The sequence below is a fragment of the Urocampus carinirostris genome, chromosome 1 (assembly GCF_059441175.1).
Source record: "Urocampus carinirostris isolate Australia breed hairy pipefish chromosome 1, RoL_Ucar_1.0, whole genome shotgun sequence".
NCBI lineage: Eukaryota > Metazoa > Chordata > Actinopteri > Syngnathiformes > Syngnathidae > Urocampus > Urocampus carinirostris.
In genome coordinates, this window is record NC_142349.1 from 73,691,649 (window position 1) to 73,718,232 (window position 26,584).

Below are 26,584 nucleotides of genomic sequence, written 5' to 3' on the forward strand. Positions count from 1 at the left end.
TCTTTTTTTTCTCTCTCTCTAATTTTCTCGTCTGGCCCCTGTGAAAGTGCGTTTTCTAGCATGTGGCCCCCGAAGTTCAAATGAGTTTGACACCCCTGGTCTAATGCGAAGGAAAACCAGTGCCAAATGATCACAGCGTAGCAGCAAGATGACAGACAAACATGGTGACAACTATTTGGTAGGGATTCCACTATATCAAAGAAATTCAAATTGACCAATAAATATTTATTTTTAAAAAATCATATCGGTATAGTAGTTCAGGTATTTTTCCCATTATTCAAATTACTATTCTTGTTTACTAAATAAAGTTTTCTTGTGCCCAAGGGAGGCACTCAATATTACACACTGCACCTTTAATCAACAAGTAACATTTAAAAAGAAGACGGTTGCCATGATTACGAAGTGCCAAAGAGGCAGCGCCCGTTTAGACCAGCAGAGGGCGCCACTCGCTCCTCTTCAGTGAAAAAAAATACTTGCAGTCTCGCTTCTGGCCAGCAGAGGACGCCCGAACGGAATGATGGCTCAGAAAATGGCGGGGAGTCCATCATGCCGTGCGCGTGCACGCGCTCGCCCGCCCGCGTCCAACATTTCCCTTCCCGCCATTCACCGTCGTCTGGCGCCAAGCCTGTTGCTAGGCAACCAGCCGTCGTTGAAGGCGCCCGCGGGGAGTTTGCAGACGAGGACGCAAAGGAAGGACGGAAGAGAGACCGAAAGAAGGAAGTTCGGGAATATTTCCCCGTCTTTCTTTCCTCATTCCTTCCTTCCTTTAGTTTAACATCTCTTTTTGTTTCTTCCTTCCTTCCTTCCTTCCTTCCTTCCACCCTTTCTTCCTTCCTTCCTTCCTTCCTACCTTCCTTCCTTCCTTCTTTCCTTCCTCCCCTCATTCTTTCTGTCTTTCCTTCCTTTCTCCCTCCCTTCCTTCCATTCTATCATCTTTTCCTTCCTTGATTCCTTCCTTCCTTCCTTCCTTATTTCCTCCCCCCCTCCTCCCTTCTGTCTTTCCTTCCTTCCTTCCTTCCTACCTTCCTTTCTTCCGTCCTTCCTTCTTTCCTTCCTCCCCTCATTCTTTCCGTCTTTCCTTCCTTCCTCCCTCCCTTCCTTCCATTCTATCATATTTTCCTTCCTTCCTTCCTTCCTTCCTTCCTTATTTCCTCCCCCCTCCTCTCTTCTGTCTTTCATTCCTTCCTTCCTCCCTCCCTCCCTTCCTTCCATTCTATCATCTTTTCCTTACTTTCTTCCTTCCATTCTATCATCTTTTCCTTCCTTCCTTCCTTCCTTCCTTCCTTCCTTCCTTCCTCCGTTAGTTCATTCGTTCCTTCATTCCTTCCTTCGTTCCTTCGTTCGTTCGTTCCTTCCTTCCTTCCATTCTATCATCTTTTCCTTCCTTCATTCCTTCCTTCCTTCTTTCCCTTCTTCCTTCATTCCTTCCTTCCTTTGTTCGTTTGTTCTTTTCTTCCTTTCTTCCTTCCTTCCTTCCATTCTATCACCTTTTCCTTCCTTCCATTCTATCAACTTTTCCTTCCTTCCTTCCTTCCTTCTTCCTTCCTTCCTTCCTTCCCTTCTTCCTTCATTCCTTCCTTCCTTATTTCCTTCCTTCCTTCCTTCCTTTGGTTTTACCCACATTCATTCCCTCTTTTCTTTTCCCCTTACTTCATTGTTTTCATCCTTCCTATCTTTCTATATGTTCTACCTCTATTTATTTTCTTCCTTCCCTCTTTCCTTTCTAACTTGTGTCCCTTCCGTCTGTTCCTTCCTTCCCGCCTGACTTCCTTTCTCATGTCCTACCTCCTCTTTCCTCTCTTCATTAATTTCTTTCTTCCTTTCTTTTTTCTCTTCCACCTCTATTCCTTTCCTTCCCTTATATTTCCTTTCTTATTGGTTCCTTTCCTTTTCTCCTTTCCTTCCTTCCCGTCTGCCTTTGTTGCTAGGCTCAAGTACTACCCCACGTCCCCATAGCAACAGTTGCTGATGATGCATTCACCTTGCTGGCCAATGGCACGCTCATCTTGGTATCTATGGGGCGGGGTTACAGTTATTAACCGTGATGCTAACTCATGCTAACTATCTAATGCTAAGTAAGCTGCCAGTGCTAACACACATGCGATGCTAACGATGCTAACAGCACACAAACGAAAGACATAAAAAACTCATTAAAGGGTAAATTTGTTGTTTTTATTATTATGAGTGTTGTAGCATTCAAACAAGTAAACATACAACGTTAAATCATTTTTTTTTCGCGGGCTGGGATGGAGACGGACGGTTGCCATGGAAACACACGCCAGCCTTAAAGGGCCGGTTCGCTCCCGGTCCCCGGACTTCGACCAACGTCGGCGCTTTTGGCAGCTAAACTATTTGAAATTTGGCATTCGGATCCCAGTTCTGGGGTCTGCTGGAACAGAATCAGATCCAGGTTCATTTGGAACCAATTCGGCTGGAACTAGACTATAACAGTACGAGGCCGATTTTGAACCGGACTGTCCCTAAACGGACCTAAACCGGTAGGTACTAGATGGTCCTAATTTAGAAGGCCAGGACCAGTGACTACAATCAGGATCAAACCCTAGTCCAGCTCTAGATTAGCACCAAACCAGAACTTGTCCAGTTCCGGAGAAGAAACATAGCGGAATAAGGCTACAACCTGACTAGGACCAGACCTGTGTCAATGGGGACAATTTAGTACAGGCCTAGATCAAGCCCTGGCTGCAAAACCACTTCCCATACCAGACCAAAAGACCAAAACTAATTTTCAGACTACAGCCATTTGGAAGCGGTACCAAATGAACTGATTTGGAACCGTGCTAGAACCACTGTAGAACCGACCTATTTCCGGATGTGTCTGCTTGATCAGCTCCACACAAGACTGGACTTGAAGTAAGAATTAGACCAGGTCTAGATCAGTCCTGAATCATACAGACTTTTGTATCATCTGGTCCTAGATCAGAACAAAAACTTAAACTGGACCTGTTCCAGATTATAAAGAGACTAGAAGAGGGCTAAAACCTGATTAGGACCAGACCTGTGTCAATTGGTAAAATTTAGTACAGGCCTAGATCAAGACCTGGTTGCAACCTATTGAAACTGATTCCCATACCAGTCTAAGACCAGACTAGAAGACCAAAACTAATTTCCAGACTACGGCCATTTGGAAGCAGTACCTAATGAACTGATTCGGAACTGTGCTAGAACCACTTTAGAACCGAACTATTTCTTCACACAAGACTGGACTTGAAGAAAGAATTACACCAGGTCTAGATCAGTCCTGAATTTTTCAGAATTTTGTATCATCTGGTCCTAGATCAGAACAAAAACTTAAACTGGACCTGTTCCAGATTATAAAGAGACTAGAATAAGGCTAAAACCTGACTAAGACCAGGCCTGTGTCAATCAGAGACTATTTAGGACAAAGCCAGAACTAGACTAGGACCTGGTTAGCACCGACTCAGAATCAATTTAGATTCAGATTATTCCCTGACTGGTCTCAGATTAAGAGACCGAAATTGATTCCAAACTGGTTTAGTCGTACGTGACTATAGCGGATCCGAAGGAACCGGATGTGAACCGAGTCTGGAACTACTTTAGAACCGGACTATTGATTTGGCACCATAGGAAAACTAGTTTGGAGTGAAAACGGGACCAGGTGCAGGTAAATCAGGAATTTAGTACTGAAAACCGGATCTGGTGATCCAGATTGGATGCAGATCCTCGTGTAGGAAAGATCAGGTTTCAAACCAGCGTACAAACGTTACAAATGTTTTTTCGGGCTTTGATTTTTCGTACAAAATCTACGATTTGACTATTTAAGAAATCTGTTTTCGTAAACTCGTTTATTTTCAGGGGGCGTGGCCAAAGCCATTTTTGGGGCGTGAGATTGGTCGTTCTTAATTGGCGTTGTCCAAAGTGGGCGTGGCCTTCCCGCAGGAGCCCGCCTCTCAATCTTGCGCGACGACGCTTTGCTCTTTAGTGGGCGGGGCCTCGTCTTTGGGAGGGGCTTCGGGGACCGCCGCGGAGTCGGCCGGGGTCTCCTTGCCGGGGTCCGCTTCGGCTTTGGGGGCGTCAGTCTTTTTGGGCTCCGCCTCCTCTTTCGGGGCGGGGGCTTCCACGGGGGGAGCGGCCGCGACTGCCACCTCCTGGGCCTTGGCGGGATCGCCGTCCTTTTTCGGCTCGGCGTCTTTTTCGGGTTCCTGGGAGACGTCGGCGGCCCCCGCCTCCTTAGCGGGGGCCGCTTCCTTGGCGGGGGCCACGTCGTTGGCGGGGGCGGGGCCGCTCTCGTCTTTGGCTTCTTTGGGGGCCTGGTTGCCGTCGGCGACGGAGCCCTCGGCCGCCCCCTCTTTGGTTTTGTCGTCGTTGACGTTGTATCCCTTCTTCTTCTTGCTTAGTTTGCCTCCCATGGCGGACGTCTGAAAAAGACAGAATCTGATTGGATGATGGTTGCTAGGCAACAAAGAACACCATTTAGGGCTGCGTTTGAATGGAGGTGGAGGGCGCATCTTTCTTTTTTACGCATTTTCAAACTGTGTATGCCGTCTAACAGTTTATGTACGCAATTTTTAAAAAAAACGTGTATCAAGCAACTCTGGTTTGACTGCAAGTGGGGTGAGAACTAAGAAAGATGCTAAAAGAATTCTCTGTGTTGTTTATTTAGTAAATAAAATTAACGTGTTCACACAAATGATGTTTGTTTTCATCTGACATAGTCTGTCTTGCTGTGAGTAAATTGATGCTGCGTTGCGTTTTCAAGCTTTATTACTGCTTAAAAATGAAATTTCATTCATAAAGAAGATGAGAAACTGGCTCACATTAATTAATTATTGTATTGATCAATTTACTTTGAGTTTGAGATTTCCGATACTGTCGGCGGTCTTTAAATGCCTCACTCAAAATGCCGTCTTTCTCGAGTGGCCCATTTTCCTTTATTTTCCCTCAACTGACGTCGTTAAAGTTCATTTGATTCCCACATTTTTTTAAATATGGACTGTTCGTTTTTTTGACGTGTTTCACAATCATAGGTCACTTGAAGGTGAGTTTTAGCGCTGAATGAGGCGCGCGTGAGTGAATGTAATGGTTAGCTTCGGCTAACATGCTAATTAGTCTTTTAATTCGCTCCACGGAAATGGACGATATTGATTTAAAGTTCATATCATTGTTTCGTGACACAGTGTGAGTTAGTGTTTATTATTTGGACATTGACTTAATAGTGGGATAACTCGGCCATTCATGAATATGTATTCGTCCAACCATTTAAAATGTTAATTGGTATCAGACCTATCCATACATGTAGGCAGGGTTGGGTAGGGTTACTTTAACTTGATTACTTTCAATGACTTTTGGATTACTCCAATACCAAATATGCTAATAAAAGACAAAATAAACCAAATATGAACAAAATGATGACTCACAACACGTGATAAGCTTTCTCTCCTGGCTTTGATCTCCGGCAAAACGAACATAAAATGCGACAGAAACAAAATGAAAATAAATCCAAACAGCTTGCCAACATCATTTTTGCCGTTCCATGTGTTCCGTTACTCCCCAAGCCTGCACAAAATTTACCGCAGTCATTTGATTCCTATTTAGTTTCTTTTGTCTTTTATTAGCATATTTGGTATTGGAGTAATCCAAAAGTCATTAAAAGTAATCAAGTTAAAGTAAACCTACCCAACCTTGGCCATTTGTTTTGAGAAAAGCTGTGCCAGAAAACATCCAAAAATGATTCATTCGGAAAGAGGGAAATTTTAATTTATGGGGCTTTAGTAAATTCATAATCCCAAAGGTGAGAACCACCAGGAAAATTATGTGTGTGTCTGTGTGCGAAGTCAAACTTTGGAACAATTTACAAGACGAGATCAAACAATGTCCAACTATTCACGAATTCAAATTTAAATACAAAAAAATGGCGGAATACAGAGATGAAGAAAATGGGTGATACGAGAGATTGGGAATAGTGCGTCTACAACTATGGTACTATGTTTTTGTTGACCTTAAATAGTAGTTGTGCAGTGAAGATCTTTACTAAATCATCCAATTTGAATCATTTGGACTGCAGGAATCAAATATGAGTATGATCTCGATATCCTACCCTGTGTATGGTTCTAATTGCACCTTTTTGGAGGATAAGGTTTCTCTAATGATTGCTCCAAACTTCTGCACAATATGTTAAGTATGGCAAAACTAGAGAACAATATCATAAATACAACGCATTATAGTTTAAAATGAATTTAGCTTTATTAATGATTGAAATGCTTTTAGATACTTTAGTTTGTATGTGTCTGATATGTGTTTTCCAGCTTAATTTATTGTCTTTTATGACCCCTAAAAACTTAATTTCTGATACAGCACCGTCCATTTTTACTTCTAAATCTTGATTTGCCTTGTGATTACCAAATAATATGACTGGTTTTATTTAAATTTTGAGATCATTTATTGATATCCATCCATACTTTTAGGTTAATTAATTAAAATTATTATTTGTGACTTAGCACCACCAGCGAGTGTGTAGTGATCTCATCTCATCTCATTAGTTACACCGCTTATCCTCAGTAGGGTCGCGGGGGTGCTGGAGCCCATCCCAGCAATCATCGGGCAGTGGGCAGGGGACACCCTGAACTGGTTGCTAGCCAATCGCAGGGCACACGGGGACAGACAACTCACTCGCTCATTCACACCTAGGGACAAGTTGGACCGGCCAATTCACTTGAAATGCATGTTTTTTGGAACGTGGGAGGAAACCAGAGTGCCCGGAGGAAACCCACGCAAGCACGGGGAGAACATACAAATTCCGCACAGGAAGTCTGGAGCTGGATTTGAACCCACGCAGGAGGTTCCCAAGACATGAACTGTGTTTTACTTCCCAATTGAGTCGATGGCACTGCAGAGAAAAATACTAAAATCCCGGGAAACGCAATGAAATACACTAGCATATATTAAAGATGATGAATTATAATGGAAGTCTATACGGATGAATAATGTACACCCCATGCTTTGTGTGTAGTACATGGTTTGCTCTTGTAAGGTTTTAACATTTACTAAACTTCAATCTGACTCCTAATCAGTGTTCCATCTAAGCTGCGCGCGTGCGCAATTGCGCACTACCCAGAGCTTTTCCGCGCACAAGAAAATCTAGCCAGCTCACAAAAATCAGGGCTCGAAATTGCTAATTAAGAAGCGACTTAAGTCAAAGCTACAGTGCATGAAGGTAAAAATACACAGATTCCCTGATGTTGTGTCCTAAATGCGGTATTTTGAAGTAGAACGAAGTTGAGTAAAGTCAGTAGAGTTTGTCGAGAACCGGCTTCTTCGGCTCGGCTCTCTAAAAGGAACCGGCTCTTTCGGGTCCTAAACGGCTTTTCGGGTTGTTTTTGCTTCTTTAATCCCAACATGACCAAAGATAGCTGGGATGGGCTCCAGCACCCCCGCAGCCCTACTGTTTGAATTTTAAAGTACTTATGTCATTTTTATGCAATCATAGCTCTTACTCTAGTTTTAATTCCATGAGACTCACTGTCCAGTGCACCTTATATATGAAAATGCGCCTTATACAAGAAAAGCAATATCAAAGTAAAGTGAGCACCAAATAATGCAGAAAATCCGCTACTTTCTTACTTTGAGACATCCGAATTGATGACCCTCTCCGTTTCAATGACGTAACATGAAGGCATTGTAGAATGTTATCGTGTAAATTTGTTTTTTCGCAGTCTCAATTAAAAAAAAAAGTCGTTAGAATGTCCGTCAGTTCGCCGGTGACACAAAATGGTTCCCGCCGTCATCTCAGACACATAATGGCCGCCCGCGCGCGCTAACCGACAACTGGGTCGTCAATCCACCCACAAACGAAAAAACACCATTCAAAAGAAAAAAGTGTCTGAGTGTTAGCCTCCTACACATGCCGGCAGAAAACTGGAGCAGAAAATCAAAGCGGCAGCAATGCATGCTGGGAAACGTCAACGCGTCAAGCACTTTTCACGGTGACATTTTCCAACAACGGTAAGTGAATCGTACGGCTGTTTGTATTTTCTTGTTTCTTCTTTGGGAATTATTTGGTGATGTCGTACTGTGCCCAAAGAAAAAGCCGCAAAGAAGTTCATGTTACTTAGATGTGTGTTACATCACTATTTTCCAGACTATAAGGCAAACCGAAATTACCTGAAATTCAAAAGTGCGCCTTTTAGCCCAAAATCAGGTAAATAAGATATGCTCATAATCAGAATATTTTTAAGTTTCGTAACATGTTACACGACTTTATGGTGATGTCATCCCACAACAGGAAGTGATGCAACAGGAAAGTAGCATGACAACTGTCATGATTACCGATGTGAATCACCTGTGCCCACTCCTTTGGACTCTGATGGGCTCCCTGTCCCTATTTTGACCCACTCCTATCTGTCCCCTATTGTCAGTCCGTCAGCGAATCTCCGAGTATACTAGGCAAGCCCTTTTCGACCCTGACTCAGGCCTGCACTGTTTTTTTGCTCCTGTTTGTCTCCCGCTACGACCTGTTTGGATACCGACCACGTCTGCTCTCCCGTCCCGACTTACGATCCGTTTTTGATCCCGACCACGTTTGTTCTCCCGTCCTGGCTTACAACTGATTTATGACCCCGACCACGTCTTGCTCTCCCAGTCCCGGCTACCGACTAGTTTTCTGCCCCTGACACCGCCATCGCTCGCTACGGAAGATCCACTTCCGTGTTCGGATCACAAGTCGAGTACGAAAGCGAACACCGGATCGTGGACAGCACCCCTTCCTCGTTCCTTCACTAAAAATTGTGGTAAACGTTACGTGAGTGGGTCCTGTTTCTGTTCTGGTCCTGACAGAAAACCACATTGATGGAAAAGAGGAGAGGAAGGTGATTATGAAAAAAGCACTATTTTATGAAAAAAGGAATTTATGATGGATATTTTTAACTAAGACCCCGGGATACGCCGTCCCTGCCTTACCACATTTTGACTTTACACTGTGGGATAAGGTGTTTTTCAGCCCAAACAGGCGGGGCCAGAGAGCCGAGCGTGATCACGGACCAGACAAGTCGGGTAGCCGGGACAGGAGAACGAAGCGTGGTCGGGGATCGATACAGGAAACTGGGGACGAAACCAGGCAGGATACAGGTAGCCGAGACAGGAGAACAGATCAGGGATCTATACAGGAAACGGGACGGAATCAGGCAGGCTAAGGGTAGTTGGGACAGGAGAACGACGCGTGATCGTGGATCGGAACACGTCGGGTAGCCGGGACGGGAGAACGAAGCGTGGTCAAGGATCGATACAGGAAACAGCGGACGGAATCAGGCAGGATAATGGTATCCGAGACAGGCGAACAGAGAGTGGATTGGGGATCGATACAGGAAATGGGACGGAATCAGGCAGGATACGGGTAGCCGAGACAGGAGAATGGATCGGGGATCGATACAGGAGCAGGGGACAGTATCAGGCAGGATAGCGGTAGCAGAGACAGAGCTTGGATCGGGGATCGATACAGGAAACGGGTCGGGATCAAAATGGGAGCCAGAGCATGCGCTGAGATTCGCTGACGGACTGACAAGGAGTGAGCGAGAATGACGTGTTTAAATAGGAGGAGGGCTAATTAGGGAACGAGTGGCAGCTGGGGCTGAAAGAGAAAGTGAGGGCAATTGACAAATTGTGACAAAAAGTAGTCATCCAAATAATTACTTGAGTAAAAGTAAAAAAAATGATTTGGTGAAAAAAAGCAAAGTACCGGGTAACTGTAGCAACAGCTCATTTATTGTTTTTTTGTTTTTTTTTTAAACAAATATTTAATCAGATCATCAAATCGTTAAAATCCATCCAATCAACAATAAATATGATACCGCCTCAAGTTTAATGATTTACAAAGTGTTGAATTGTTTTGATAAAATTAAAAAAATGCTGTTAAGAATTCCAGTTTTTGGCGTCATTTTTATTTTTAGAATTGGAAAAAAAAAAACAGCAAAGAAGCGTAATCTCTCCCCTTATCTGGCTACAAAAAGAGTGCAATAAAACTTAGCATGCATTCATGCAAAAGGTAAAGTAAATAAAATCACATTATTACAGTTCAAGTTCCGTGCAGTATTTTTTTCTCTTCTTCCCCTTGGACTCCATTGCCAATCACACACCTGCCAGTTTGCTTTAAAACAGCCAGCTGCTCAGGGTGTGACTGGGGCTGCACAGTGTCTCTTATTTTGGGAACACAAAAGGGAAAAAGCAAGCGAAGGACCTGGAGAAATGTGTTTATTTATGTGGAGGGGATTTAAGTCACTTAGTAACGGCTTCAATGTAGCCTAATGTAGCGGAGTAGGTTTACCGTTTCTTCTTCACAAATCTACTCAAGTAAAAGTAAAAAGTATAGTGATTTAAAAAAAAACCTCAGAGGTAGAAAGTGTCCCAAAACTTACCCAAGTAGATGTAACGAGTTAAATGTTACTACCCAACTCTGCAAATACTGGTCAATGTGTCCTTAATGCTAAAATTTGCATAAGCCCTAGAGACGACCCAACGAATCAAATGTTGTCATTTGCTCATTAGATGAGAGAAAAGAAGAAGCCATATTCGCTACGTTACTGATTTGCATCATTTCCTGCATTCTGTTAGGGTCTCCTACGTCCTCCTACCACCAGAGGGCCCCAACTGGGGTTTGAACTGGGCACAGGTGAGTTCAATCAACCACACACCTGTGCACCCTTTAAAAGGACATTTCTATCTGCACACGTTTATTGGATTATCGTGTCCTTTTAAAGGTGCAGCATGATTGGACACACCTATGCAGTGTTCATTTGAGCTGTGAAAAGTGATGGGTCCCGGGGACTCGCATGCTCAAAAATCAGAGATCTATGGCTCCCCAAAATTGAGTCTTATCCAGGTTGAAATTGTAAATCAGCGACAAATATATAAAACTATATATTCATTCGGTTTTAATCATCGCACTCAATTGGTAATACAAAGCAGTTATCACTTCAGATTTTTCGGTTCACAAAAATATTGTACATTATACAAAATAATTTTGCTGAAATATTAGTCTATATATTCATGCAGTTTTAATCGCTTCAGATTTTTCAGTTCATATATTCTTTGTGGTTTGCTGTGCCGCCACAGTTGTAATGCCTTCTCAAGGTCCAATCCATTATCATCCTCCTCATGGCGTCACCAGGAATATAATTGAGTCCTTTTCTTGCTAGGAGTTTTTTTTTGTTTGTTGTCTTTCAACTAATCGTTGGCTTCAAACACACGTGTTTTCCTTGCCTTCGCGATCTTCCGAAGAATTTCTCCGCTGTTTTTTCGTGCCGGAATTATTGCCGTTGTTACCACTTTCTGTATTATGTTTCGACTTATTACCGATTTTTGGTTGATTTGCACCTAATACCAACTGTTTTTACGGAGGCATACTTCTCTTTCACCCGACAACCACCAAAACAATGATGTCATCTCAAAGAAACGAGATCTCGTTTGCCGAGATCGGCGCGAGACCATAACAACAATGGCGGATCTGCCTGACGATAAATTTGGAGTGCGGTAAATCTTTGTATGAAAAAAAAAAAGTAGTCAGGTAATAATGACAATTCGGTGTCAAAAAAGTTGCGTCCCGGGGACGCACGTTGATTTGAGACTATGCGTCCCCAGCAAAAAGGATGCGTCGGGGACGCAGGCAAATGAGAACACTGCCTGTGCTCAGTTCAAACCCCGGTTGGGGCCCTTTGGTGGCAGGAGACCCTAACATAAACAATGTTCCTGCTTCTTAGCTGAAAGCACAGTGAATGTCCCCTCCCAAAACACATTTATACAGTTCTTTTCTTGTTTGTTCTTTGGATTCAGTGTATGACATTTGTTTTTATTGTATCTTCATTTCATTTCATTTCATATCTTCATTGTGAACTTTACTGTACTTTACAAATTTGGCCTATCACTGTCATGACCCGAACAGAGACAGGACCCACTCGCGTGATGTTTCTCACAAGTTTTATTAGAAGAAAGGGAAAGGGTTGCGCCCAGGATCCGGGGATTGCTGGACACAGGAAGCAGGTCGCTCTGAACGCGGAAGTGTCGGGAACGGAAAAACGGGTCAGTAGCCGGGACAGGAGAGAAAAAACTTAGTCGAGATCAGAAACGAGTTGAAGACCAGGGGAGGAGAGTAGGCGTGGTCTGGGTCAAAAAGAGGTCGAAAGCCCGGACGGGAGAGTAGACGTGGTCGGGATCAAAAAAGGGTCGAAGCCGGGGGACAGACGGGAGCAAAAAATATCCAACATCGGTAAAGTACTAGTCAATGCGTCCTCAATGCTAAAATTGGCATAAGCCCTGGAGACGACCCAACAAATCAAATATTGTCATTCACTCATTAGATGAGAGAAAAGAAGAAGCCATATTCACGCCCCCGAAACGAGCCATCGGTCAATATTGGGAACCTCGACACCGCCCAAGATTCCACCGCCATGTTTGTCCAACCGAACGCTGAATAGAAGAAGTGGCGCGGTGCAACAATGGAAGCAGGTGGCTAGCACGGTTAGCATCGCTAGCGCCGGGGCATCAGCTGTGTTTGCCCATAAGGCGTCTTTTGTTCTTTGACGCCCACGGCGAAAACAAAGACGTCGAGGAAACCTGCGTCCCCGGGGACAAAAAGGTTTTGTTTTTGGAATTCTACATATTCCCGAGTCGAGTTGTTCTCCGACACAATGACTTTAGGCGATTGCATTTCTGCTAAGAGCTGGTCATCGAGTGCAGGCATGCTAGAGGAGGAAACCGTGGATGCGATCTTCCCAATTCTTCTTTTCAGGTTTCTGGCAGAATACGGATTCCTTGAGGTTTCAAATCCATCCCACCTAACGCACGGCTGATTCAAATGATTCAAGTCAGGTCAAGTCATGCTTATTTGTTTGGCTCTTACCCACAAAGAGTCTCAAAGGGCTGCACAGACGATTGCAAACCACAGACTATTATGACACCACCCCCTGATCTAAAACCTGCATGAGGGCAAGGAAAAACTCAAAAAACCCCAAGTAAAGTTATGTTTATTTGTGACGCCCTTAATCACAAAGAGTCTCAAAGAGCTGCACAGATCAAAGACTATTGCAATCTACAGACTATTATGACACTATCCCCTGATCTAAAACCCACATGAAAGAAAGGAAAAACTCAAAAACCCCAAGTAAAGTCATGTTTATTTGTGACGCCCTTAATCACAAAGAATCTCAAAGGGCTGCACAGATCAAAGACTATTGCAAACCACAGACTATTATGACACCATCCCCTGATCTAAAACCTACATGAGGGCAAGGAAAAACTCAAAAACATCAAGTTCATTTTAAATGTGTATTTCATATTTTGCTATAAACTGGCGTAGTAAACCACACAACATTTGTAGCATTCGTCAGCACCATTTTTTGCAAGGTAACCTGAGAAAGTTGAAGCAATACTATATTTGTAAAAGTCTACTTGTCCAAGGGGTTCAATGATTATTCCACACTTTCTTTCTCTCCATTCAGTGCAGAAAGACCAAATGACTTCCCACAATGCATTTCTCTTCATTCAGTGCAGAACGAACAAATCACTTCTTACAATGTATTCCTCTTCAACTCATTCAGAATCTCATGCGCTTTGGAAAGAATTTGTGAATCGACGATACAATACTTGTCACAAACCAGGACAGGAAACTGAAGCAGAACCCAATCGCATAACGTTACTCACAGTTTATTGGGGAGAAGAGGAATGAGTGCACAATCGATCCGGAGATCGTTGGTCGCGGAAGTAGATTGATTGAAACGAGGAAGTGGTCAAAATCAAATGGATCGGGGTGAAAACAAAACAGGAGCAAAATACAGGCAAAAACGGAGATTCACAGGGCTTGGCAAAATAAGAGCAAAAAACACAGGCAAAAATGGCGATTCTCAGGACTTGACGTATCAACAGAGTCTAGCAGGAGTTTCGCAGATGCTCCAACAAAAGGCGACTCACAGGACAGCGTTTAAGTAGTGACAGGGAGCAATTTGTCAACGCGTCTCAGCTGGTGTCCATGGGCGGGGCCAATTGGGTGCAATGGCAACCATGACAATACTGTATTTAATTGCTCCCTACGTTTTTCTGTACATCAGACCGGTTTAATATCTTACAGTATCGTCACGGCGCAGCCCAATAATAATATGGACAATTTGGTACCCTGACTAAAAAATAGTGTGATAATGAGATAAAGCCGAATGCCTTTTCTAGTGTCATCTATATGCCTGTTACCTGAAGCGATCAGAGTTCAATTCCGGTTGCATCAAATGTAATTCAATAGAGATCAGTGATATATATTCACACCGAACAAACTATGCACAGATAAAGTACTTTTTATATTTTGTGAGACTCTAGCGCCCCCTTACTGCAGTTTTCATTCCATGCGACTTATAGTCCGATTCACGTGATATAGGTAACAAATATATCGCAAAATAATATTTAGCTGATTTATGAATAGTTTGTTTTCAGTCTCATCACAATCCCCATTTTATGTTTCCAGCCGTGTCAAAAGACGGAAACACCCAGCACCTGATACTCATGGTTGGTCAAGCCTGGATCTTCCCTCTCGGTAAGCACATTTTCAACCGAACAAGCTTTGTCGGCATCGAACCCGGGACGAAAGTCATCCGAGCGAGCCGAACGACCGTCTCAACTCTCGATGACCCCGGAGAGGAGGGGGAGGGTGCTGGCACGATTCCCGCCGTGACCCACCGCCACTCTTTTCATTTTGCACCTGCAGTCGGAGGACCGTTCCCGCTATATGAAGAAGTGCATTGTGGGATTTTCTTTGCTTTTCACTCCAACCAGCAGATGGCGCTCACCATCCCCCACCTGGACGAGTTCCCAAAATAGGACACCTGTCATGATTACCGATGGGATTCACCTGTGCCCGCTCCTTTGGCGCCAACTGCCCTGGACTCTGATTGGCTCCCTGTCCCTATTTGAACCCACTCCTGTCTGTCCCCGTTTGTCAGCCCGTCTGCGAACCTCAGTTTACACTAGGCAAGCCTTTTTCGACCCTGACTCCCATCTTTTTTTTGCTCCCGTCTGTCCCTTGGCTACGACCTGTTTTTGATCCTGACCACGTCTATTCTCTCGTCCTGGCTTTCGACCTCGTTTTGTCCCCGACCACGTCTACTCTCTTTTCCTGGCTTACGACTTGCTCCCGACCACATTTTTGCTCTCTTGTCCCGGCTACTGACCCGTTTTTCCATTCCCGACACCGCCATCGCTCGCCACGGAAGATCCACCTCCGCATTTAGATATATGCATCACCTGTGCCCGCTCCTTTGGCGTCAACTGCCTCGGACTCTGATTGGCTCCCTGTCCCTATTTGAACCCTGTCCTGTCTGTCCCCTTTTGTCAGCCCGTGTGCAAACCTCAGTTAACACTAGGCAAGCCTTTTTCGACCCTGACTCCCATCTTTTTTTTTGCTCCCGTCTGTCCCCCGGCTTCCACCTGTTTTTGATCCTGACCACATCTACTCTCTCGTCCCGGCTTTCGACCTCTTTTTTCCCCGAAAGATGGGGAAGAGAAGAAGAATGAAGAACAGGAAAAAATGAAAGGGACGGTTAAAATAAGAATGACGCTGCAGAAGAGGAACAAGACAATCCGGACAAAGGCAGGGATTCTTATAAAGATGAAGGGAAGGAGGATTACAGTGAGAAATAGGGAGAAGAGAGAATTGAAAAAATGAAGGACGGGGAAGATAAGAAGAATGAAGAACAGGAAGGAGTAGAGGACTGTTAACGATAAAGATGTCAGGACCAGAACGGAGACAGGACCCACTTGTGTTGCGTTTCTCACAAGTTTTACTAAAAGAAAGGGAAAAGGTTGTGCCCACGCGGAAGGGGATCTTCCGTGGTGAGCGATGGCGGTGTCAGGAATGGAAAAACAGGTCAGTAGCCGGGACAGGAGAGCAAAAATGTGGTCGGGGTCGGAAGTGCGTCGTAAGCCAGGAAAGGAGAGTAGACGTGGTCAAGATCAAAAAAATGTGGGAAAGCCGGGAAACAGACGGGAGCCATAACAGGAGTGAGTCAGGGTGGAAAAGCTTGCCTAGCGTAAACTGAGGTTTGCAGACGGACTGACAACAGGTGACAGAAAGACGGGGGTTTAGATAGTGACAGGCAGCCAATCGGAGTCAGAGACAGTTGCCGCCAAAGGAGCGGGAACAGGTGAGTCGCATCAGTAATCATGACAAAAACATGAAAACCAGAACTAATTGTTTCATGTGGGGAGCAAACCCATACCCAAAAAAACAGTCTGGAGAGGGATGGGCACTGCCAGCCTGTTCCTACCCAAGACATATTTGTAGCTAATTCTTATTTTCTACATTTATATCTTCGTACGGCAGAATGCTCTTCTGTGAAAATCAAGGTGGCGCTGTCCCACGCCCATGCCAGTTTATTTTTGTGGAAAGATGCTAACCGCTAATGGCTAACAAGATAAGCAGCAAAGGCGAATGTCGGGCGTTTAATGATTGATAGTTCCGCGAGACCGCTGAACACAAAGTCAACACGTAGCAAAAATGCTAGCGTTGACGTGACGTTTCCACGGCAACCTTCTCAACAGCCCCATTTCTCAATATCGTACGAAATATTTGATATTTTTTGTTGGCGGGTGTAGACTTTGCTAGTTTTTCTTGATAAGACACGCGCGCGCACTCACAGCTCACAACGAGGCGCTCGAAAGTGGCCCGACGTTCATCTTTATGAGCTGTAGCTTCAAAAAAAATAGGCTCGCGCTTCTGCTTTTTTCTGCACTCTACATGCACTCGCAGCCTACAACGAGGCACTTTAAAGAGGCCTTGCTAGCGTTATTTCCATATCAGCTAGCTTTACATTTAAGAAAGAAAAGAAAAAAGAGAGAGGGAGAGAGAGCGATGGAGATCTCATACTTCTGTTTGCCCTGCAATGTACATGCACTCGCGAAGCCCACAACGAGGCACTCTAGGGTGGCCTCACAAGCCTTGTGTTCTTCTACGCGAGCTTTAGATTTTTAAGAAAACGAGAGAAATAGAGAGAGCTCCAACTACTACTTTTCTGTGCAATCTACATGCAATTGCATTCTACAACGAGGCACTCTAAAGTGGCCTTGCTAGCCTCTCGCTCATCTCCACAAGCTGTCGTTTAATATTAAGAAATAGGGAACGAACGCGAGAGCAAGGTTTACACTATTTTTTTGTGAGCAGGAATTCAAAATAAAGAAAAAGAGAGAATGAACGGTCACACTTGTACTTTCCTTTTGAATCAACATGCACTTGTAGCCTACAACGAGGCACTTTAAATGGGCCTCACACTTATTTCAAGAGAGAAAGAAAAATAAAAAAAGAGAGAGAAATCACACGTTTGCTTTTCTCCGCAATCTATGTGCACTTGTAGCCTACAACGAGGCACTCTAAATTGGGCTCGCCCAGCTCACACTTATTTTCAAGAGAGAAAGAAAAAGAAAAAGGAGAGAGAGAGAGAGAAAAATCACACGCTTTTCTCCACAATCTACGTGCACTTGTAGCCTACAACGAGGCACTCTAATTTGGGCTCGCCCAGCTCACACTTATTTTCAAGAGAGAAAAAAGAAGAGAGAGAGAGAGAAATCACATGTTTGCTTTTATCTGCAATCTACGTGCACTCGTAGCCTACAACGAGGCACTCTAAATTAGGCTCGCCCAGCTTACACTTATTTTCAAGAGAGAAAGAAGAAGAGAGAGAGAGAAATCACACGTTTGCTTTTTTCTGCAATCTACGTGCACTTGTAGCCTACAACGAGGCACTCTAATTTGGGCTTGCCTGGCTCACACTTATTTTTAAGAGAGAAAGAAGGAGAGATAGAGAGAGAGAGAAATCACTCGTTTGCTTTTCTCCGCAATCTATGTGCACTTGTAGCCTACAACGAGGCACTCTAAATTGGGCTCGCCCAGCTCACACTTATTTTCAAGAGAGAAAGAAGAAGAGAGAGAGAGAAATCACATGTTTGCTTTTTTCTGCAATCTACGTGCACTTGTAGCCTACAACGAGGCACTCTAATTTGGGCTTGCCTGGCTCACACTTATTTTCAAGAGAGAAAGAAAGAGAGAGAGGGAAAGAGAGAGAGAGAGAGAAATCCCACGTTTGCTTTTCTCTGCAATCTACGTGCACTTGTAGCCTACAACGAGGCACTCTAAATTGGGCTCGCCCGGCTCACACTTATTTTCAAGAGAGAAAGAAGAAGAGAGAGAGAGAAATCACATGTTTGCTTTTTTCTGCAATCTACGTGCACTTGTAGCCTACAACGAGGCACTCTAATTTGGGCTTGCCTGGCTCACACTTATTTTCAAGAGAGAAAGAAGGAGAGAGAGAGAGAGAGAGAAAAATCCCTCGTTTGCTTTTCTCTGCAATCTACGTGCACTTGTAGCCTACAACGAGGCACTCTAAATTGGGCTTGCCTGGCTCACACTTATTTTCAAGAGAGAAAGAAAGAGAGAGAGGGAAAGAGAGAGAGAGAGAAATCCCACGTTTGCTTTTCTCTGCAATCTACGTGCACTTGTAGCCTACAACGAGGCACTCTAAATTGGGCTTGCCCGGCTCACACTTATTTTCAAGAGAGAAAGAAGAAGAGAGAGAGAGAAATCACATGTTTGCTTTTTTCTGCAATCTACGTGCACTTGTAGCCTACAACGAGGCACTCTAATTTGGGCTTGCCTGGCTCACACTTATTTTCAAGAGAGAAAGAAGGAGAGAGAGAGAGAGAGAGAGAGAAATCACTCGTTTGCTTTTCTCCGCAATCTATGTGCACTTGTAGCCTACAACGAGGCACTCTAAATTGGGCTCGCCCGGCTCACACTTATTTTCAAGAGAGAAAGAAGAAGAGAGAGAGAGAAATCACATGTTTGCTTTTTTCTGCAATCTACGTGCACTTGTAGCCTACAACGAGGCACTCTAATTTGGGCTTGCCTGGCTCACACTTATTTTCAAGAGAGAAAGAAGGAGAGAGAGAGAGAGAGAAAAATCACTCGTTTGCTTTTCTCTGCAATCTACGTGCACTTGTAGCCTACAACGAGGCACTCTAAATTGGGCTTGCCTGGCTCACACTTATTTTCAAGAGAGAAAGAAAGAGAGAGAGGGAAAGAGAGAGAGAGAGAAATCCCACGTTTGCTTTTCTCTGCAATCTACGTGCACTTGTAGCCTACAACGAGGCACTCTAAATTGGGCTTGCCTGGCTCACACTTATTTTCAAGAGAGAAAGAAAGAGAGAGAGGGAAAGAGAGAGAGAGAGAAATCCCACGTTTGCTTTTCTCTGCAATCTACGTGCACTTGTAGCCTACAACGAGGCACTCTAAATTGGGCTTGCCTGGCTCACACTTATTTTCAAGAGAGAAACAAAAAGAGAGACAGAAAGAGAAATCAAACGTTTGCTTTTCTCTGCAATCTATGTGCACTTGCGACCAACAATAAGGCACTCCTGAAAGAGTGAAAAGTTGAAAAGGTATATTTTATAATCTTTTTAATCTTCCGATTCACTTAAAAAAAAAAAATCAAAAACTAAGTCAGCTGACAGATAAAAGAAAAGAAAGCCATTGTTCGTTTTGGGGTACATTTGGTGCTAACTAGAGGAGGCCCTCTTGCCTTTTTTCAGGATGATGCTATTCGGTCCTCCTCACCAACAGGGGGCGATACACTGTTGATAAACATAGTCGTGTCTATCGATGTCACATATCATCGGAAAGAGCAAACTCTTGGGATTTAAGACATGAGAACCGTTTCAAAATATACTCATCGCAGAAATATCACGTATAACACCTAGCTAGGATGCCCATGCTGCTCTTAAGTCAAGGCATTCGATTGCAAAAAAGTGAGAATAAAAACCTTCTATTTCTGTGCGTTACAGTATGTAATTTACATTTGGGGTACGTCTTGGATTGGGATTTTACCGGGAGGTTAAAAAAGGGGGGTATTTCATCAAATATATCAATTAAAGTTCATGTAAAAATAGGGGAAATGTCAGGACCAGAACGGAGACAGAACCCACTTGCGTTGCGTTTCTCACAAGTTTTTTGGGAAGAAAGAGAAAGGGTTGCGCCCACGATCCGGTGATTACTGGACGCAGGAAGCAGGTCGTTCTGATACTCGGAAGTGGATCTTCAGTGGCGAGCGATGGCGGTGTCGGGAACGTAAAAACGGGTCAGTCGCCGGGACAAGAGAGCAAAAACGTGGTCGGGTCGGAAGCGAGTCGTAAGCCAGGAAAGGAGAGTAGACGTGGTCGGGATCAAAAACGGGTCGAAGCCGGGGGAGCAAAAACAGGTGGGAGTCAGGGTCGAAAAAAGGCTTGCATATTAACTGAGGTTCGCAGACGGACTGACAAACAGGGAAAGAAAGGAGTGGGTTTAAATAGGGATAGGGAGCCACGATACGGCAATTTGCTCTGAACATGGAAGTGGATCTTCCGTGTCGAGTGATGGCGGTGTCGGGAACAGAAAAATGGGTCAGTAGCCTGGACAGGAGAGCAAAAACGTGGTCGGGGTCGGAAGCAAGTGGTAAGCCAGGAGAGGAGAGTAGACGTGGTCGGGGACAAAAACGTGTCGAAGCCGGGGGACAGACGGGAGCAAAAAGGCTTGCTTAGTGTAAAATGAGGTTTGCAGACGGACTGACAACAGGTGACAGAAAGACGGGGGTTTAAATAGGTACAGGGAGCCAATCAGACTCCAAGGCAGTTGGCGCCAAATGATTGCACATCATGACAGGAAATGGCCTATTTTTTTGTTGTTACTTTTTAAAAATGAAATCCATAAAAAGTTTTTTTTAATGTGAGAAACATTAGACTTAAATAAACACATATTGAAAAATCAATAAGACAAATAATTTAAATGAAAATGGGTAAAAAAAAAAAGAGGAGGGGGACGAAAATGGCTTTCTATTTTTATCAAATAAATATATTTAAAAAAAAAAAAAACAAAAGGAAAGAGAAACCGAATAATTTAACAAAATAAAGGGGGGGCTTCTCTTTGACTTCCATCAGCCTTATCATGGCCGCCATTTGACTGACGGGACGCCGCTATCTACTTCCTGTCACATCGACTTCCTGTTTGTGGATTAACTCCGTCCACCTCCACTTCACCATTTGGAGCTGCCAAATTTTGAAGAAAGCGCTTTAAAAATGTACAAAATAAAAACAAATTAATAGTAACTTGAGATAGGAGTGTAATCAAATCAAATTAGCATTTGCCTCACATTTTTTCACTTCCTTTGTCTTAAGACTTTTGTCAAACTGGATCAAAAACCCTTCAAGCAGGTTTTACTTTGAAAGTCAATCAGTCACACTCAAATGTCATGTGTCCAATTTGTAAAAAAAAAACAAAACCTCCAGTGCCTTGAGATAAGAGTGTATTCATGCTTGTATCTCAAATTAGCATTGCTCCCATGTTTTCCACTTCCTTTGTCTTGACTTAAGACCTTTGTATCATAAGACCGAAAGTCGTTCAAGCAGCTTTTACTTTGAAAGTCAATCAGTCACACTCAAATGCTTTGCCATGTTTCTAATTGATAAAAGAAAACTGCAGTGCCTTGAGATAAGAGTGTATTCATGCTTGTATCTCAAATTAGCATTGCTCCCATGTTTTCCCACTTCCTTCGTCTTAACTTAAGACCTTTGTATCATAAGACCGGAAGTCGTTCAAGCAGCTTTTACTTTGAAAGTCAATCACTCACACTCAAATGCTTTGCCATGTTTCTAATTGATAAAAGAAAACTGCAGTGCCTTGAGATAAGAGTGTATTCATGCTTGTATCTCAAATTAGCATTGCTCCCATGTTTTCCCACTTCCTTCGTCTTAACTTAAGACCTTTGTATCATAAGACCGGAAGTCGTTCAAGCAGCTTTTACTTTGAAAGTCAATCAGTCACACTCAAATGTCATGTTTCTAATTTGTAAAAAAAAAAAAAAAAAAAAAAAAAAAAAAAAAAACTTCAGTGCCTTAAGATAAGAGTGTATTCATGCTTGTATCTCAAATTATCACTGCTCCCATTTTTTCCACTTCCTAAGTCTTAAGTTAGGACCTTTGTATAACAAGACCGGAAGTCGTTCAAGCAGCTTTTACTTTGAAAGTCAATCAGTCACACTCAAATGTTTTGCCATGTTTTTAATTTGTAAAAAAAAACACAGCAGTGCCTTGAGATAAGAGTGTATTCCTGCTTGTATCTCAAATTATCATTGCTCCCATGTTTTCCACTTCCTTTGTCTTAACTTAAGACCTTTGTATAACAAGACCGGAAGTCGTTCAAGCAGCTTTTACTTTGAAAGTCAATCAGACACTCTCAAATGCTTCGCCATGTTTTTAATTTGTAAAAAAAACAAAAAACTGCAGTGCCTTGAGATAAGAGTTTATTCATGCTTGTATCTCAAATTAGCATTGCTCCATTTTTTTCACTTCTTTTGTCTTAACTTAAGACCTTTGTATCATGAGACCGAAGGTCTTTCAAGCAGCTTTTACTTTGAAAGTCAATCAGTAAGCCCATTTGTAATAATGACAATAAAGGTATATTCTATTCTATTCTATTCTAACGCTCAAATGTGCTGCCATGTTTCTAATTTAACACACATGCTTGTATCTCAAATCACGCGGGCTCCCGTTTATTGCACTTCCTGTTTCTTAACTTAAAACCAAAATAAACCAGCTTTTACCTTGATATAAGAGTTTAATCAGTGAGCAGACACATGCTTGGATCTCAAATTAGGACAGCTGACTCACATTTTTTGCTTCCATTGGATTAGGTGAAGACAAACAGCTTTTATTTTGAAAGTCAATGAGCATTGTTTAAACAGTTGGTGCATTTTCTGATCTCACTGGAATCGTTTTTGTATTAAATGGAAAGAGGAAATGTGTGATTGAAAAACATAAAATGAAAATAATTCAATGTCATCCTAAGAAAATAATATGGGTATTATATAAATAATATAAATAATAAATCAATATAGGTTTAAGTAAAAATGGGGGAATAGAAAATGGCTGCCATCAAAAGAAATTATAATACAATATGAAAAATAACAGAAAATGACTGTTTAAAAAATAAATACAAGTAAAGAGGTAACAATCCACGGGCCACCTTTTTAATTTCATTAAATAAATCAATATGAGTTAAAGAGGCGGCTATTTATGTTTGTTTTTTATATCAAATCAATAAAATAAACAGTGTTTAACATTTTTAAGTTTTGTTTATGATTTAATAAATGAATGTAAAGTGAAATAAAAAAGTAGACAGGTTTTTTTAAATTAAAAAATGATCAATAAATGTATAATTGAAAAACGGTGGTAAGCAACCCGAAGATAGAAAGATAGAGAGAGAGAAATACCATAGATATATAGATACCTTAGATAGAGTGATAGATAGATACCAGAGATATAGATACCATAGATAGATAGACAGATAGATAACATATATACCATAGATATAGATACATTAGATAGAGTGATAGATAGATACCATAAATACGATAAATAGATAGATAGATAGATAGATAGATAGATAGATAGAGAACATAGTTACCACAGATACCATAGATAGATAGAGTGATAGATACCATAGATAGATAGATGCCATAGATAGATAGATAAATAAAGTGATAGATAGACACCATAGATAGATGGATAAGATAAATACCATAGATTTATAGATACCATAGATACCATAGATAGATACCATAGAGGATAGATACCATAGATATAGATAGATACTTTATCCATCCCTGTAGGGAAATTCACACTTCCAGCAGTATCCTTGTGTTAAAAAAACTAAAATAAAAGATATAGAATACAAAAATACCCAATCTAACGTTTTGCTATAGAGTATTTAAATAGTGCTATGAAAAATACACACTATAATAAAAATAGGGTCATATGCAAATGGGGTTGGGGTTTCATGTGGGCTTTTACTCCCCCGGGTGGAGTCAAAGAGCCTCATGGCAAGAGGGAGCAATCAAATATCGACTTTTACTTGTTTTTGAATGAAAACCAATAAAGGTTCAAATAAATCAATCCATTCATATCATTTGAAATACAAAAGAGATAAATCCAGAACAATTCCATTTCCAAGAAACTGGAAAATGGCAACTATTGTTATAACTTTTTTATTGCCTCTTCTTTGTTATTCATTTTTTACTTTTTAATTAAAACAAATCAATAAAAGTCATGGGAATGAGAAGGGAAAACTGCTTAATCGACACACTTTGTATCTTTAGAGATTGTATCTCGAGACACGATAGAATCTCCAAGAGCTCTTAACCCAAAGCACGCCGAGCCTTCTTGCGCGACTGTCATTAGTGCGCATGCGCTATTCAGCACTAAAGGCTCTCCTGTGTGTATTTGCGACCCCCCCCCTCCCTTGCCAATTGCGCCCCCTATGCAAGGTGGCGTCCCCGCCCTGCGTGCACTGCGCATGCGCGCCGCCGCAAACAAAGGACCGCTCTCTGCCGTCAAGTCATGACCATCTCCCTCCCTCCATTTTTTTTTTTTTACGTTCACAATCGCTAAAGAGACATTTTCAGAGTCGATATTCGATATTGATATTGATTGATATTTCATAGTGGCGAGAAGAAAAGAATATAGAAGAAGCGTGAGAAGCGCGCGCCCGGTCGCGGCACACGCCCCTTTTTTGTTCTCAAGCTCGTGCACGCCCAGGAAAATCCCATCTAATCATAAATCTAGAATTCTAATCGCTTTTACATCGTGTTTATATATTTTCTCCTCTCCCAAAAAAAAAAAGACTGAAAAGCGAGCTCTCCTCCATTTTTTTTGTCCGGCGTGCGCCACCGTCCGGCGTGCACGTTAAAACGATTAAGAAAAGAAATAAAAATGAAAAAGAAAAAGAAAAGAAAAGCTTACCTTGTACGCGGAACTTGCGAGCGGCGCTTGCTTGGCTTCTCTGGGGCGTGCACGTGCGCGAGTGACGTGCGCGTGCGTGTCCGCTGGCGTGCGCGCCGCCGCCGCGCCGCGCGGGAGCATCTGTTGAATCCTGGAGGAATCAAATCGGGGTTTTTTTTTTATATTTCATTTTTATGAAGAAGATTAAACGTTTAAAAACATGGCGGTTGAAGAATTCCCTGCGTGACGTCATCAAAGTGACATTTATGATGATCAATTGATCATTTCCTTTTTTTCATACTCAATATTTCCTCATCGGTTGTATTTACAGTTCGAAATATGACGTAATCTACATGCGACCAATCCGATTTATAATATACTTTAATCAATACAAAAGTAAAAAAAGTCTCATTTTTGATAACTGAACGTGACTTTTTTCAGTAGCCCGAGCGCGCCCTCTGTCGTCCAAACGGCGCATGTGCGTAAGTCTGAAAGCTTAATTGCTGCGGCGCCAGGTAGCAGCAAGATGAGTGTTCTGCGCATGCGCAGAGGTCGATCTCAAAAGCAACGTGGTCAAACTCATTTGAGCTCGGGGGCCACATGGGAGAAAAAAAAACTCACGTGGGGCTGGACTAGTAGATTAAAGAAAGGGACAAAAAGAAGGGAAGAGAGAGGCAGAGGGAGAGAGCGATATAAAGCAATAACGGGAAATAGAGAGAGAAAGAGATAGAAAGAAAAGGAGAAAGAGAGAAAAAAGAGAGGGGAAAAAGAAAGACAAGAAAACCAAGAAAGAAAGAGAAATACTAAAAGAAAGAGAAAGCAAGCCAGACAAATACAAAAAAAGAGAGCCAGAGAGATAAATGGATAGAGAGACAGGGAGAAAGGTGGAGAACAATTAGAAACAGAAAGAAGCAGAAATACCAAAAGGAAGAGAAAGAGAGAGACAAAAAGAAATAAGGAGAGGAAGAGCGAAAAAGCAGACAAAGGGAAAGAAAGAGACAAAATAAAAGAGTAAGAAAGAGACAAAAAGAGAGTAAAAGGAGATAGAAAATTTAAGAGAAAGAGGGACAATGTGAGAAGAGAGAGAAATAAGAGTGGGAAATACACAGAGAGAGAAAGGGGAAGAAAAAGAGAGACACATAGAGGGAAAAAAGAGACCATAAGGGAGAAAGAGGCAGAAGAAGAGGGAGAGAGCTATATAAAGTAATAGAGGGGAATAGAAAGAGATAGAAAGAAAGACAGAAAGAGAGAATAAAAGAGGGAAAAAGAAAGACAAGAAAACCAAGAAAGAAAGATAAATACTAAAAGAAAGGAAGAAAGCCAGAGAGAGAAAAAGAAAAAGTAAGGGAGAAAGACAACAAAGAAAGAGCAAGAGAGATAAATGGATAGAGAGGGATAGGAAGAAAGGTGGAGAACAATTAGAAAGAGAAAGAAGCAGAAATGCAAAAAGGAAGAGAAAGAGAGAAAAAAGGAGAGGAAGAGCAAAAAAGCAGACCAAGAGCAAGAAAGAGACAGAGAGAGGGAATGAACGAGACAAAAAGAGAGTTAAGGAGATAGAAAATTTAAGAGAAAGAAAGATGGACACTGTGAGAAGAGAGAGATGGAAGAGTGGGAGATAGAAAAATAAAGAGAGAGAGAAAAGGGAAGAAAAAAGAGACACAGAGAGGGAAAAAGAAGAAAATAAAAGAGCAAGAGGGTGAATGTGAGAAAAAACGAGAGACACCGCAAGAATGTGAGAGAAATAAGAGAGAAAGCAATGACAGAGTTAAAGAAAGAGACAAAG

The 26,584-nt window shown here is 42.4% G+C and overlaps 2 protein-coding genes across 2 annotated transcripts in view; one reads left to right on the plus strand and one right to left on the minus strand.

Annotated features, from left to right (window-relative positions):
• adcy8 (adenylate cyclase 8 (brain)) overlaps nt 1-160 on the plus strand; it is an 80,399-nt gene extending 80,239 nt beyond the window's left edge. Inside the window, exon 18 of the mRNA XM_088350589.1 lies at nt 48-160. Coding sequence (XP_088206715.1) covers nt 48-130 — 83 coding nt within the window. The 3' untranslated portion in view covers nt 131-160. The remainder of the gene's footprint in view (nt 1-47) is intronic.
• Nucleotides 161-2,150: 1,990 nt separating this feature from the next.
• Nucleotides 2,151-24,941, minus strand: basp1 (brain abundant, membrane attached signal protein 1). The gene is made up of 2 exons (XM_088350590.1): nt 24,823-24,941; nt 2,151-4,397 (listed from the first exon to the last, which is right to left on the minus strand). Exon 2 carries the CDS (start codon nt 4,386-4,388, stop codon nt 3,930-3,932), a length of 459 nt encoding a protein of 152 aa, XP_088206716.1. The 5' UTR covers nt 4,389-4,397; nt 24,823-24,941; the 3' UTR covers nt 2,151-3,929.
• Between the last annotated feature and the right edge of the window lie 1,643 nt (nt 24,942-26,584).